The 14,261-nt window shown below is 41.4% G+C and overlaps 1 protein-coding gene across 1 annotated transcript in view; it reads left to right on the top strand.

The window, feature by feature from the left end:
- The window catches only part of LOC146714537 (basement membrane-specific heparan sulfate proteoglycan core protein-like), a gene marked incomplete at its 5' end in the record, with an annotated part of 37,322 nt that extends 25,138 nt beyond the window's left edge, over positions 1-12,184 (top strand). The window contains 11 exons of the mRNA XM_085440189.1: positions 1,502-1,761; positions 2,244-2,522; positions 2,633-2,914; positions 3,117-3,416; positions 3,588-3,845; positions 4,090-4,338; positions 4,505-4,624; positions 11,185-11,247; positions 11,355-11,414; positions 11,744-11,806; positions 12,021-12,184. Coding sequence (XP_085296315.1) covers positions 1,502-1,761; positions 2,244-2,522; positions 2,633-2,914; positions 3,117-3,416; positions 3,588-3,845; positions 4,090-4,338; positions 4,505-4,624; positions 11,185-11,247; positions 11,355-11,414; positions 11,744-11,806; positions 12,021-12,145 — 2,059 coding nt within the window. The remainder of the gene's footprint in view (positions 1-1,501; positions 1,762-2,243; positions 2,523-2,632; positions 2,915-3,116; positions 3,417-3,587; positions 3,846-4,089; positions 4,339-4,504; positions 4,625-11,184; positions 11,248-11,354; positions 11,415-11,743; positions 11,807-12,020) is intronic.
- Between the last annotated feature and the right edge of the window lie 2,077 nt (positions 12,185-14,261).

Raw genomic sequence — 14,261 nt, 5'->3', positions numbered from 1 at the left:
GCATGCTATCCTTGCAGGTGCTTTAAAGAGCTCCAACAAAAACTACTTTGTTTCTGTTTGTAGATAAATTAATCAGTGAAAGTTTAAAGTTTGATCAGTGCTGTAACAAGTTTATTCTTGAGGGTGATTTAATGTTTTACTTATTTTGTTTCTTCAACAGCAAGTAAACCCAGAGCCACACTGACAGCACACAGTTCAGTCATACCAGCAGGGGGCAGTGTGACACTGAGCTGCTCTGTGGAGGGCTCTGCTGGCTGGAAGTTTGACTGGTTCAGACGTGATTCAGTCTCTTCTAAAGCTCAGCTCATGAGAGGAAATGAAGCAAACAGAGTTATTAGTGTCTCACAAGGAGGTCTGTACCACTGCAGAGGAGGGAGAGGAGATCCAGTTTACTACACAGAGGCCAGCAGTGACGTCACAGTTACAGAAACTCGTGGGTTCAATTATTTTATTTCTACCAGACTAAGAGGTCATTATGTAATGTGTGCTAACAACTTTATCTAATAGCTGTGAGTTTATTAACCCTCAGATAAGTTTTCTGCTCATTAAGATTACTTGGAAATGTGGGAAAATAGAAACATTTATTCAACTTTGTTTTTGATTTAAGTCCAAAATTGTGAGATTAAGGACTCACCCTCACAGAGAATGTGCTCTCCAAAAAACATCAACAAAACGATTCAGACCTTTAAAAAATGTGTTTTAGCTACAAAACCTCAAATTGAGGAGAAAAGTGAGATCTTGCAGTGAAAAGTTTCAGATTTTGTTTTAATAACAAACAACAAAACAAATGTTTCTGTGTTACAGTGTTGATGTAAACACCAGCCGTACCTGCAGGTGTAAACATGAGACTGTGCTGTAACAATGTAAACACTGTATATGAGAGTTGTGTTGGATCTGATTGTTCAGCGTTCAGCATGGTGATGGCTGAGGGATCAAAGCTGTTCCTTAGTTTGTTAGTTTTTGTCTTTATGGCTCTGAAATGTCTGCCTGAAGGTAGACGTTCAAACAGTGCATGACCTGGGTGAGATGGATCCTGAAGGATTTTCTTCGTGTTCCTGAGACTGCGGGAGCTGTGCAGGTCTTCAAGTGAGGGCAAAGGATGGCCGACTATCCTCTGGGTGACCTGTATAACCCTGTGGAGCTAATTCCTCTGTGCTACTGTGCAGCTGTGCTATACAGTTCTTCATGTAGCACAGTATGCTATCAAAAACCAGCTACAGGTCAGGGTGTTTGAAAATATCTCAGTGCATCCTGATGAAACAGTCCTGCCTCTGGCCTGGTTTTGACTGTCTTTGTGCTGATTGTAGCAATTTTACTAAGTGGGATGTGGCCGTGATGAAAACAGTTACCTGTGGTCAGACTGGCCCGAGGTGTGGTTTAACCCTGTAGCCTGTTTGAGGTTGATTTTTTTTCCACTCATGTTACTCTCATGTTTTAAACATCTGAATTTTTATGTTTCTATTTGTCTCTAACTGGATATTTTTCTGTGAACAGTTCCCAGTAAGCCCACTGTGACCCTGCAGACATCCTGGACTCAGATATACAGCGGTGAGACAGTCACTGTCAGATGTGAGATTCAGGGAGGTGAAGGAGCTCAGTGGACGTATGAATGGAGAGCAGCCAAGTTAAACACACCTCCAACATCCAATGAATACAGAATCATCAGAGCTACTGAGTCTGACAGTGGAGGATACAGCTGCCGGGGCAGAAGGGACTATTTCTTCTCAGAGTGGAGTGATATCATCACACTGACTGTATCATGTAAGATCTTTCATCCAGAGTATCTAAATAAGAAAAAGCACTTCTTCTTTCTTACAGCTTTATAACTGTCTTTCATGTTGGTCAGTAAAATGTTTAGTTTTTATTCCAACAACAAAAACCTGAACAGCAGCTTTTTATTCACAGTGAAGAGAACAAAAGATATGAGAGTAACTTCTCTGCTGTGCAGCTCTAATACATGAAAGATGAAATGCAGAACAAATGCTGGATCTGTCTCAGCTGCTCCACCACATCCACTAAGAAACATTAAATCCACTGATTGTTCCTCATGTGTGTTTTTAACTTAGAAATGCAGCAAATTAAATATGAAAGATTGGTGTTGTGTTTGTGTGATAGTTGTACAGTTTGTTGCAGCTTCACCATTAAAGTTATGTGATATTTATTATTTCCATATTTCCACCAAGTTATTTCAACTGGTTTGATTCAGTCATTGACTTTTGTTCTTTTTCTAAACTGAACTGCAGATAAACCAAAGGCCAAACTGAGAGCTGATAACACAGCTGTTCCAGTAGGGGGCAGTGTGACCCTGACCTGCTCTGTGAGCCCATCATCATCATCTGGATGGAAATACTACTGGTACAGAGATGAGAAATCCTCTGAAGCCCTGACCACACAAGATGCAGTTTTCCACTCAAATGGACAAATCAGTGTCTCACAGGAAGGACTCTACAGGTGCAGAGGAGGAAGAGGAAACCCAGTTTACTACACAGAGGACAGCCAGTCAGTCAGGATTGGGAAAACTGGTCAGTTTAACATGAGGTCAGATAAATTCCTGATTAAGGAGGAAGATGAAGAAAAAAAAAACTTCAACATTTTTGACATTCACGTGTTTTTATTGTACTTTCTTGAACAGTAACAGCCTCAAACAGGCCTGTTGTGACTCTGTATCCAAACTGGTCTGAGATATACAGAGGAGAGACGATCACTGTCCGATGTGAGATCCACGGAGGAGACACTGAGTGGGATTATGAGTGGGAAACAAACAGCATGATAAAAGCTCCAAATCAAAATGAATACAGGATTAGATCTGCTTCATCATCCAACAGTGGAAACTATCGCTGTAAGGGCAGAATGAAAAGTTCACAGCATGAAACAACAGAGTGGAGTGATTCAGTCACACTGACAGTTTCTGACAGTAAGTAGAGTCATAGTTCATTTAACCTGGAAATAGAAACAGTTTGTAAAAATGTGTTTTTATTAGTACATGTTGAGATATTTGACATGTTTAGATAGTCTCACTCTTAAAGTTCATCGTAAATATTTGTGAGTCAACATTTTAGTGACATTGAATTCAGAGTTAAGAGACGAAAGATTGAGAGAAAATCTTTGTTGAACAGATGAACCCCGTCCTGTCCTCACTGTGTCTCCATCATGGCTGAGTCCTGGAGCCTCAGTAACTCTGAACTGTGAGGTTGAACATCCGTCTGCAGGATGGAGCTTCTACTGGTATAAAGCTGTTCCTGATCTATCAGAGAAATCCTCCAGTTATGAGCTGCTACCTGATGGCAGTGGGACTGCACAGGGCTCCTACATCATTCATGGACAGACACACACAGCAGGATATGTGTGCAGAGCTGGAAGAGGAGACCCAGAGTATCACACTGATCACAGTCGACCAAAGTTTGTTTGGTCTGCAGGTCAGTTTGAGGATTTTTAATCTTGATGTTGATGATTTGAAAGTCTGTAAATCTGGCTGCATAACTATCAGGACTCTTGTGAACCAAACAAAAGTCAAACGTATATTTCCACTGTGATATGTTGATCCTAACATCTGTGAGCTTTGTGTCTTCACTGCATGTTGTTTCCAGATGTTCATTCAGCAGAGTCTCTCACAGTGAGTCCTGACAGAGTGCAACACTTCACCTCTGACTCTGTCTCACTGACCTGTGAGGGAAACTTCACTGAGTGGAGAGTGAGGAAGTTCTCTGAGGACGGCCGACTCTCTGACTGTAGGAGAATGACTGGATCCACATGTGACATCAACACATCAAAGTCAGATACTGCAGTGTACTGGTGTGAGTCTGGATCAGGAGAGTTCAGCAGTGCAGTCAACATCACTGTACAGAGTATGTTATTATACATTTACTACTTGGATCTGAATGATTTAGACGTCACATGAACTTTTGTCCCAGCTTTGCTGTATGTGAAGTCATTTTATCTGGAGAAAAATAGCAGTTTTTAAATACACAAGATCAGATCTTCATGATGAAAAACATTTGTACAATCTGTTCTTATTATTGTCTGTCAGCTCTTTCTAAAAGTGTGCACCAGCTGATGTGACTGAAACAATTGTGTGTGATTGTGTCACAGATGATGGTAATGGTCCTATCCTGGTGAGTCCTGTTCATCCTGTGACTGAGGGAGCTTCTGTTAGTCTGAGCTGCAGTTTGAGAACACATAAAATACTTTCCAATGTGTTTTTCTATCACAATGACAAACTTATTCAAAATGATCCCCGAGGGGAGCTGAAGATCTCTGCAGTGTCAAAGTCTGATGAAGGTTTCTACAAGTGTCAGTACTCAGGAAGAGAGTCAGCACAGAGCTGGATGTCAGTTAAAGGTGAGCAGGATCAAAACATCTGATGGATTTTTATAAACCAATGACTGAGAAGGAACGTTATATTGTCTGATTTAAGTCTCAAAGTCACTCGGCTCCATTTTATAAAAGTATTTTTTTTTTATAAAATTCTAATTTATTAATAATTAATTGCTATTTGTTGTTACAGTAACTGTGTCAGGAGCTGACAGCTCTTCGTCTCCTGTGTGGTTGATTGTTGGACTGGTTTGTGGAGTCTCTCTCATTATTATTCTCCTGCTCTTGTTGTATCGCTGCAGACAGTCCAAGTGTAAGAGCCTCTTTTCTGTTATTATTATTGTTATTATTAGTATTAGTATTGATATTGACATTTCATTGAGTATCTGTCACGGTTAGTAAACTAAAACACAACTTTATCACAGAACTTAGAAAATTATCCAAATAAAAAAAACTAGGAAAACAAATTTCTACAAATCTTATTAAAACAAACTTTGATGAAGGATGTGACAGTAAAGGAAGATTGAGACAGTCTATAAAACACAATATAATGAGATGATGGGAAACAGGTGGGAACACAGTGATAACTAATGCCCCTTTTCCATTAGTACATTGGTGGACAACTCCAGGCTTCGAGGACCGGTGTCCCTGCAGGTTTTAGATGTGTCCTTGAACCAACACAGCTGATTTAAAAATTAGGTCCTCAACATGTCCTGAAGTTCTCCAGAGGTAACAAACTAATAATGTGATTCAGGTGTGTTGACCCAAGGTGAGATCTAAAACCTGCAGGACACCGGCCCTCGGGGCCTGGAATTGCCACCCCTGCATTAGTACCTACCTGGATCAACTCACAACTATTCGAATCGTATTGACTGGTTTTCTATTACAGTCAAGTACCACCTAATGTGTGTGGTCGTCCTAATAGCAACGTGGCTGAGCATCCTGTGACGTAATTAGGATGCGTCAAACACACTACAATGAAGGTGGACGTTGAGGCGATGATATACCTGCTGCTCAGTCTGTGAATTTTCGTCACACTCTGGGACCACGGTGTTGATTTTGTAGCTGTTTTCCTCATTGCTGGGTTTCAAAAATGGCTGTTTTGATTTTCATCAATGTAATACTCTCATAAGTCATTGAGTGACGCCACTGAGCAGTCAATCAGTGGGATGCAGGCTGTTGACGTCACATTTTGGGATCGCCTCGGGTCGCCTGGAACTCCGGCTGAGTAAATACTGAAAAAGTACCTGGTAACAGGAACTATGACCTGATGGAAAACCCTGAAAACCATGGTGACCTGACCTGAGTAGTTACTAATGGAAAAGAGGTTAACAGAATGACTATGGAGGATGTAAAACTAGACCCACGATACAGACGAGAACAGAGTCCAAAATAAAACAGGAAATGAGTGACACTGAGACCTGGAGTAAGACACACGAGCTTGACGCAGACAGTAAACAAAACATGGAGACCAGAGAGAAAGAACAGAGTGAGAACACAAGGGGATAAACAACCTCTCATTAACCAAATAGACAGATAACTGTAATGTAAACATAACATCATACGAGAAAACGAGAATGTCAACAATACAAAATACAGAACTATGAAACTAAGAATGATCAAAAATAGAAAACCAGAGAAACCAAAACATCAAACCCCGGGTCAACCATTCAGGGACCTTGAAGGAAGCACAGGCAGGAAGTTACCTGCTACACATTGTTACCTGTTGCACCTCCAGTGTTGGGAAGGTTACTTTTAAAATGTATTCCATTACAGAATACAGAATACATGCCCCAAAATGTATTCTGTAACGTATTCCGTTACGTTACTGTCATGGTCCTGCGACCATGACTCAGTGACTTTATGTTTATGTACTTATTGTTATTACTTTCATTATTATTCATGGCTGTTTTGGGATGGTTTGTGTTTGGGATTTTAGACACTGGGTTCTGGGTTTGTGCTCCCTCTGTTGGTCCCTGGTGTTAGTGTTCCGCTGTCTCGTCAGGTTAATCAGGTCCAGCTGTTTCCCCCATCTGTGTGTGATTTCCCAGTGTCTCTTTGTATATTTATAGCGTGTGATTTCCTCTGCTCCTGGTCGCGTCGTCTGTGTTCCTACCTGTGTTCATCCTCTGTGTTACCCTGCGTACTCTGCATCTACCCTGTGAAATCCTCTGCGTGCTCTCCCTGCTGTTCTCCCTTCGTGTTCAGGTTTGCCACTCCTTTGTGTAGTTTCACCCAGTTTAGTTCATCCGTAGTTCTGTTTTGCCATCTCCTCTTTATGTTTGTTATTATCAATAAATCACCCTCACACCTGAATGAGTGCTGCGCTTTGAGTCCTCCTTCCACTCTCCACACGGCCGCTGCCCCGGACCGTGACAGTTACTCAATGACAGTAACGTATTCTGAATACTTTGGATTACTTAATATATTATCATGCTTTTTACAACAACGTGAATGTTCTATTGCTGTGTGATTTATTACTATTACTGAAGGTGCGCGACTCCGAACTGTAGTAAAGGGACCTCTGACTAATACGGCGGGGTCCCTGTCGGCTCGTAGCCAAAAAATAGCTTTACTTTGTTGTCTGGGTCAACTTTTCTTGCGAGAGACAGAAAGAGGCGTTGAAAGGCTGCTCCAACGGAACTTATTGTTTTCGGAGGAAAACACGAACACGGTGTACAGTCGAGTCTTAATAGCTTACTTACAACTGGGCTCGTCAGGCACTCTTCTTGGCTGAAGTGGTTATTATTATATTTACATGCTTCCAGCTCCCGTTTTTCCTCGATGACAACTCGTACCTTTCCACTCCCCTTTTTCTCCCTCCTCGCGCTCACAGACACATAACGTGTATGGCAGTCCATTCTCCCTGCAACACGGACTACACTGCCCATGATGCTACATTCTTTAGAGCTATGCTTGTAGCATTCTGCCTGTTAGCTTAGCACAACAACAACAACAACGAAAAGGCGCTCTCTCTCTCTTTTTTTTTTTTTTTTCTTTTCTTTTTTTGTCCCGTTTGGATCTATAGCCATCAGAATTGTTGTCTTGAGGCCAAGAAAGATGCCAAGCGGATTTATTTTACCAAGTGGATCATCATGGCCTTGCCATATTGGTCCATTTGATTGACCTTTATTATAATTATGAATTTATTTTATTTTTAGTTGCAAACGGGACAGACATGACTGGGGGATAGGACAGGGGGAAAGAATGAAAGAAAGAGGGGGAGAGAAAGAAAGAAAACCAAAGGGGAGAAGAGACGGTGAGAAGGGGGGAAGAGAGAAAAAAACAAACAAACAAAAAAAAACAAAAAAAAAAAAAACTCCTGGGTCACCTGTATGGAGAAAAAAAACAGAGGAGACAGCAAACAACAAAGAGCAACATAATAATAGAAAAAAAAACAGCACCATCACAATAAACTAGCCAGCCATTGATATCAATAGTTACTAAATAATAAACGATATTGTGCAACACGCAAGATAGACAGCGCACAGTGTGCTTTGAGGCAGCAGCCAAGAAAGCTGTAGTCCGCGTCTGTGAATACCCATGTGTACACCTGTGTGCATACCTGTGTGGATCAGCATGCTTGCATTCCAAAGGTTTCTCCATGTAATGATCTGCTAGGGAGTGTGGGGAGCCACAGCCCTGTCCTTTATGGTATCAAGCAGGTATGGAGGAGATCAAAACTCCAGACATCCAGAGGCCCCCAGAACACAAGAGACCAAGGAAGACCCACAGAGGGGCAGCTGCGCCACTGTCCCAGTAAGAGCTAAGGAGAGTCCCAGATGAGGGCTCATTCAGCAGCCGCGGAGCAGAAGCCAGGGGGAGTTGCAGTGACGCGCCCATGAGCTCCGCCGGCAGCCAGCTGTGCCTGAGTGACCGAGCCCCAGGCCGAGAGGCCGGGGGCACCCCACCTCCGAAATGGCCCGAGCGAGCCCCAATAAGCGGCCGCCAAGGAGTGAGCCGGTGTGTACCCGGACGCCCACCCCCAGATACAAAGAACAACCAACGCACGACACCTGAGGGAGTCCGCCACCGGTAGGGGAAGTGGTGGTGGGTGGAGATAGGCCTCCAAACCTTGGAGGGCCCGAGATGTCCCCAGAGAGGTGGCGTCTGATACCCAACCTGACATATAGACACAAACATACAGGCACACACATCCATTCCCACCCTCATGCTCTCATATGCACTTCACACTCAACCGACGTGGAGACAGACATAAAGAGACGCTGTATACACGATCACACTCCCCAAGCGTACTCTACAAACCGGGTCTAGGTACCCTTGCCCCTGGAGGGGGGAACCGCACCCAGACCCAGGTGGTGTTACCCTTTTCCCTGCGGTGGGGAGAGGCAGACCGCCCCGACTCCGCAGCAGCAGGGAGGCCCCACACCCCAGACCGCAGCCGGACGGCCAACTCCTCCTAGCCCCCCCGCTCCAGCAGGCCGCAGAGAATGGGGGTGAGAGAAGACTCCAAACCTCCCTCCACCCGCTCATAGTAGTGTTGATGCATGTGTGTTCTAAGGTGCAATTAAAACCCAGGAGGGCATGGAGCTACCTGCCAAGGAGCAGCAGGTAAGCGCATAGTTCCTCCTGCTAGCCCTCAATGTCTACGTGCATAGCTGGACTGGCCATCGGGCATACCGGGCATTTGCCCGGTGGGCCGCTGGTGATTTTTTGTTTTTATGGGCCGATCGATTTTTTTTTTTTGGAAGGGTATAAATAATGAAAGGTGTTGGATTGGCCAATTGGTCATGATCGACTCTGGGCTGGACCAATTACAGCTGAGGAGGTCGGATGCACCCGCCCCCTTGTTTAGCAATCTTATAGACGAACTAAAGAAAATGGAGAACAAAAAAGGAAAGGAGGTGCAGAAAAAATTAGGGGCAAAAAGAAACAAGCCCTTCAGGCAGACGCTGCCAAATGTGTAAAAATAACTGAATTGTTTGGCGGTGGCTATGACAGAGCTTCCACAGATTTAGCAACATCAGCAAGTGGCGGAGGCCAGCAGGTGGATAAGGGAAAGGGGAGGCAGGAGGAAGAGAGACCGAGGTGGCCGCCGGTCATAGTGGCAAGTGAACTGAACTTTAGGTAAGAGGTTATGACCTGCTGTCTATCTGTGTCAGATATAAACCAAGTTTAGTTGGAGTTTGTTTTCGTTGTGCTGACTTTTTACAGTCGCTTAGAATAACTGGTACTGCGTACTAGCTAGCATGGCGGCGTTTATATACTGCTGGGCGGGTGCTATGAAGTTACTGATAGTAAATTGTATTTTATGCTTAAGGTTAGTTTCTCAAATTCCTCACAATCTTAACAAATTGTGCCAATCCTTACATGTTGCATCAGGCTGATTTATCATCAAAAGTGGAGAAGTCCGTGACAGGAGACAGAAGAGCAGCAGAGAGAGATGGAGAGATGACTTTATGTCATCCATGAGGGATGCATTTGACATATGTTTCACATATTATAGCCCAACAAGTTACTCATAGCAATTTAAATACGAGCAATCAATTTTTGGCAAATACCGGAAATCACTTTTTGGCACAACACCGGCTATTTCAGTTAATAATACAACAGCTTCTTGCCATTTTTTGTGTTTCTTTTTATAGCTGTGTAACTGAGTTCAATTGAAAGCCTGCATGCGCTAGTACCTGTTTGCCACAAGTTCCCAGAATCCTTTGCGGTTTCTGAATGACGTCACATTTTTGGTGGGCCGGTCTCTAGTCAAAATGCCCGGGCCGATTTTTTGTCCCAGTCCAGCCCTGTCTACGTGTATTTAAAATTGAGAGGTGGGCAATGATTCTTGGGGTGAGGTGTACACCCTGATGGTAACTTGGACTCCGTGTATTGTGCCCACCCCCAAGATCCTATATGTATGTGTAATGAGGGTGTGAGTAATGTGAATGTCTAAGTTGTGGGATCGCCCAGGAAACACACAGTCGCAGAGAGAGAGAGAGAGAGCGTCGCCCTGTAACCATGGCAACCGTAACGCTGCCGCCTGGAACAACAGAACGTAGCTGTCAAACAAAACCCAATCAGTCCTGACCCGCGACAAAATGAAACAGGAAAGTACCACAGTGTAATCCATTTATTTCAACAAAGTAACTGTATTCTAAATACCACCTTTTTAAACGGTAACTGTAACGGAATACAGTTACTCATATTTTGTATTTTAAATACGTAACGGCGGTACATGTATTCCATTACTCCCCAACACTGTGTACCTCCAACAGTTACATCATGGTAGCTGAAGGGTCATCAGCTGGGAGCCACCCTTCATTGATGTTTTGCTCCATTAATCATGGAACATCTTGTGGTGGTGGAGCAATGGGTGGAGGTCTCCCTACTGTCCCTGCAGCTGACCCTAGGACGCTTGTCTTCCCCACAGCTGGTCTTTCCAGATCTCCATTAACTTTCACATGTCTTAGATTCAGTTTGTGCTCAGTTTTTATTAAAATCTAGTTGCACAAACATCTAAATAACTGACTGACTACATGCACAAAAGATCAGAAACAAACAGGATTTTATAAACTGATTGTATCTTTAACTCGACTGAAAGAATCCACAAATGTTATTGTTTCATATCAGAACAACACAAACAGTAACACCATGATGGGTTCATGCTCTGAAAATATCTGATAGTCCTGTTGTTGATTTAAACACAACTAATGAAACTCTGTAAAAGGTTTTTCTGTTTTTTCATTTATCTTTGAAAAATGTGTCATGTTGGTTTTCATGTGTGAGGCACTGAAACACTGGTGCAGTACATCATGTGAAAAGCACAGAGCAGCTAGAGATGAAACAGTCTTTTAATTTAAGGAAACTGGCACCATGTCATTGGTTTACAATTGTGTAACTAAAATATGAACATTTCAGGTGCAGATAAACCCCCAGATGTCATTTACTCTAATATTGAACTGGAAAACTTTGGAAATAAGTGTGAGTATACAAAACATATAGAATGTAGAAGAAAAGCCTGGAAAGTTTTTGAAAAGTTTAAAAATATATTAAATGTTTTTCTTTTGTGGATTCGATCATCTTCACAGGGAAGCATCATAAACCAGAGCAGAGTGCTGTTTACTCTGAGGTGAAGACGGGAGCTGCAGGTACAGTCAAAACAGTCTCATTCAGTGTTTGTACTTGAACATGTCATCACATCATTATATTGCAGGTAATTATCGGTCAACATGGAGTTTAGTTATTCACTTACTAATCAGTGTTTCAGCTTTACTGAATCACAGCATCCACAGATTCTGACCCAGACCTCAATCACAAAACACACACATGCAAAGCTGAAGTGTCACAGGCAACAAATGATTTTTACTTAGATTTCTTTCACTGTAGTTGTAAAAAGTTTAAAGTCCATATGTATTCAACATGTTTGTATCATATCTGTGCTGAACAAATGTGTCCTGAGCTCTGACGTCTCTTTTAGAGGACAGTCTGATGTATGCTGAGGTCAAACAGCCCAAAAAAGAAAAAGCCAAGAAAAACAAAGGTGAGCAAAGTCTGCCATCATCTCCACTGAATATTGTTCAACATGTTTATCTGCTCTTACAATGTAAATCTGTTTATTTTAATATTTATATTTATGTATTCACAATCCATCAGCTTTTAAAAATCTACTATTTTATCTTTGCATTAGTGGAGACATCCAGTTTCCTCCTGGTTAATGATATTATTGTTTTCAATGATCTTCTCGTCATTCACAGGAAAATCAAGTCCTGCAGCTGATGCAGCAGTTTATTCTGAAGTCACATCAGGAAGCTCTCTCAGTAATTCTGCTGCCATGCAGGCTGATTTATTCTTCACATTATTAAATGTCTTCAGCTCATAATATCTTTACATGTTGGAAATCACTTTGTCTTTTTGTGCTTGTCTTACAGGTCAGTGAGGAGAGCTGTAGCAGCAAAGCCAAGAAGAAGCTTTTTATGAAGCCACTCTTGCTCCTCTGCTGCCCAAATATCAGACATGCTCAGCTTTATGTGCAGTTACAATATTACATCATAATATCATATAGAGTTAGTACTCTCTTATAGCATAAAGCATACTGTGTTCTATATAGTCAGCTGTTTTTATATTCTTAAAGCTTTCTATATATAAAACTTAACTGAATGTTTCCTGTTTCAACATCAGTGAGAACAAAGTGTGAAATATGTGATCTTTAGTAGCTGATAGCACGACTTTAAGTCAGCAGTGTTACATTAAAAAGTACTGTTATGGGCAGCAACACATACTTTTACTGTATTTGTTTAAAAATCTACATTATTTAAATAAATGATCTGATCAGTACTGTGTGAATTTGAATGTAATGAATGTATTTCTTGATTTCTTTTCTTTTTTGTTTTGTTTTGGGGGGTTTTGCTTTATCTTAAACATTTTTATTCATTTTCATGCATTTATAGTTAGATTGAATCTGAATTGCTCAACTTGAATAAAAGCTTCTAAAACTGAACTATATTTTTAACATTTAAAACAGATTTGAAGGATGGGTCGGGTGTATCCTTCGTGGCCCAACCTATCCCAAAATTCATAGCGCGGCCCAGCCAATTCCAGTTTCCAAGAATGGCGGCAGCTACTTAGTTTTAATATTACTCTTATTACTCTTTCTGGGTTACAAAATAAACTTTTAAGATATTTTCAGCTGAGAATGTAGCTGTGTGCACTTCAAATATCTGCTCTGTTTATCAAGACATCACATATTGGCAAAAGTGCTCCTTTTTGTTACCCACCAGCTCGATAGCTAGCCGGGGTTTCAAGGCTCACAAGAGCCGGCGAGAACACTGAACTCCCCGGCACATCATTTTCAGATCCCTGCGGTCTTTGGCTACTCAGGTTAAACATGATCTAAGTCACTTAGATGACTTAAAAAAATATATTTTTTTGGCTTTTCTCAGTGTTTTATTTGTTCCTGAGTAAATCGGTTTGGCTGAGATTAAAGTTATAGTTTTTACACAGCTGAATAAACATCACACAAAACTGATTAAAAAGAGTGAGATGGTAGAATTTACTCCAGTGTCCTGTTATATTTTAGATAGCAAGGAGCAGACGGCTGAGTTTATTATTAAACTTTACTGAGACAATCTGCAAATTTCATTAAAGTTTAATAAACTATCATCTAGTCTTTATTTTTAGTTAGCACATATCTTAAACACTTAATGCTGTAAGCTAATGATAGTTATATAAGAGCAGATGCTGCTGGTGCAATAAGCTGCACGTTTTACGATCCAATGGATGCATGATCTGATTAGTCAACTATCAAAATAAGCATTTGTGGCAGCCTTAGTCTGAAGTCATAAAACAAGAATTGTGTATATTTTTTGATGGGTGTATTTTAAAACTGGAAACATGACGATAGAGAACAACCTCTTTGTTCTTCTGAGCGGTCTGTCGTCCTTACACGTGTGTAACAAACTGTTTATTCTGCTGTTTGTCTTTTTATCAGAGGAAACTGAAACATCTCATGATTTCTGGCTGTGCCTGTGGGTTGAGCCACAAATCTTCTGTTCAGCAGGTTTGATGTTTTCAGCAAACTTCACACAGCAGAGGAAACAAGGAATTCAAAGAGCACCGTGGGAATTTCATAAGCAGCTGTTTTCCTGATTGTTGATTTGTGATTTGCTCATTTAGTGCTTCTGTGTTCAGTTTGTTTGCTACCTGATGTGTTACTACAATATTTTAAGTTATTTATTGCAAGTATTCATTATCAAAAATACATTAAGTCATCGTTTAAGGACGTTTTGTGTAGTACTTTAGTACAAAATATAATCACTGGGTTGTGTTTGGAGTTGGTTGCCAACAGAGGGAGTCATTTTATTATGACTTCATCTGCTTGGCTGGATGTTAAATATTAGAAGATAAAAGTTGAAGACTTTGACTTCAGAGTCTATTATTTGCCATGTCATGTTGCAATAAATAAATACAATACACACAGTTTTCTGTGTCTATAAAAA

This window comes from Copadichromis virginalis, linkage group LG3 (assembly GCF_057382275.1).
Source record: "Copadichromis virginalis isolate Kocher_CV1m ecotype Utaka linkage group LG3, C_Virginalis_male_GT1.1, whole genome shotgun sequence".
Classification (NCBI taxonomy): domain Eukaryota; kingdom Metazoa; phylum Chordata; class Actinopteri; order Cichliformes; family Cichlidae; genus Copadichromis; species Copadichromis virginalis.
This window is presented reverse-complemented; position numbering and strand designations above follow the sequence as displayed.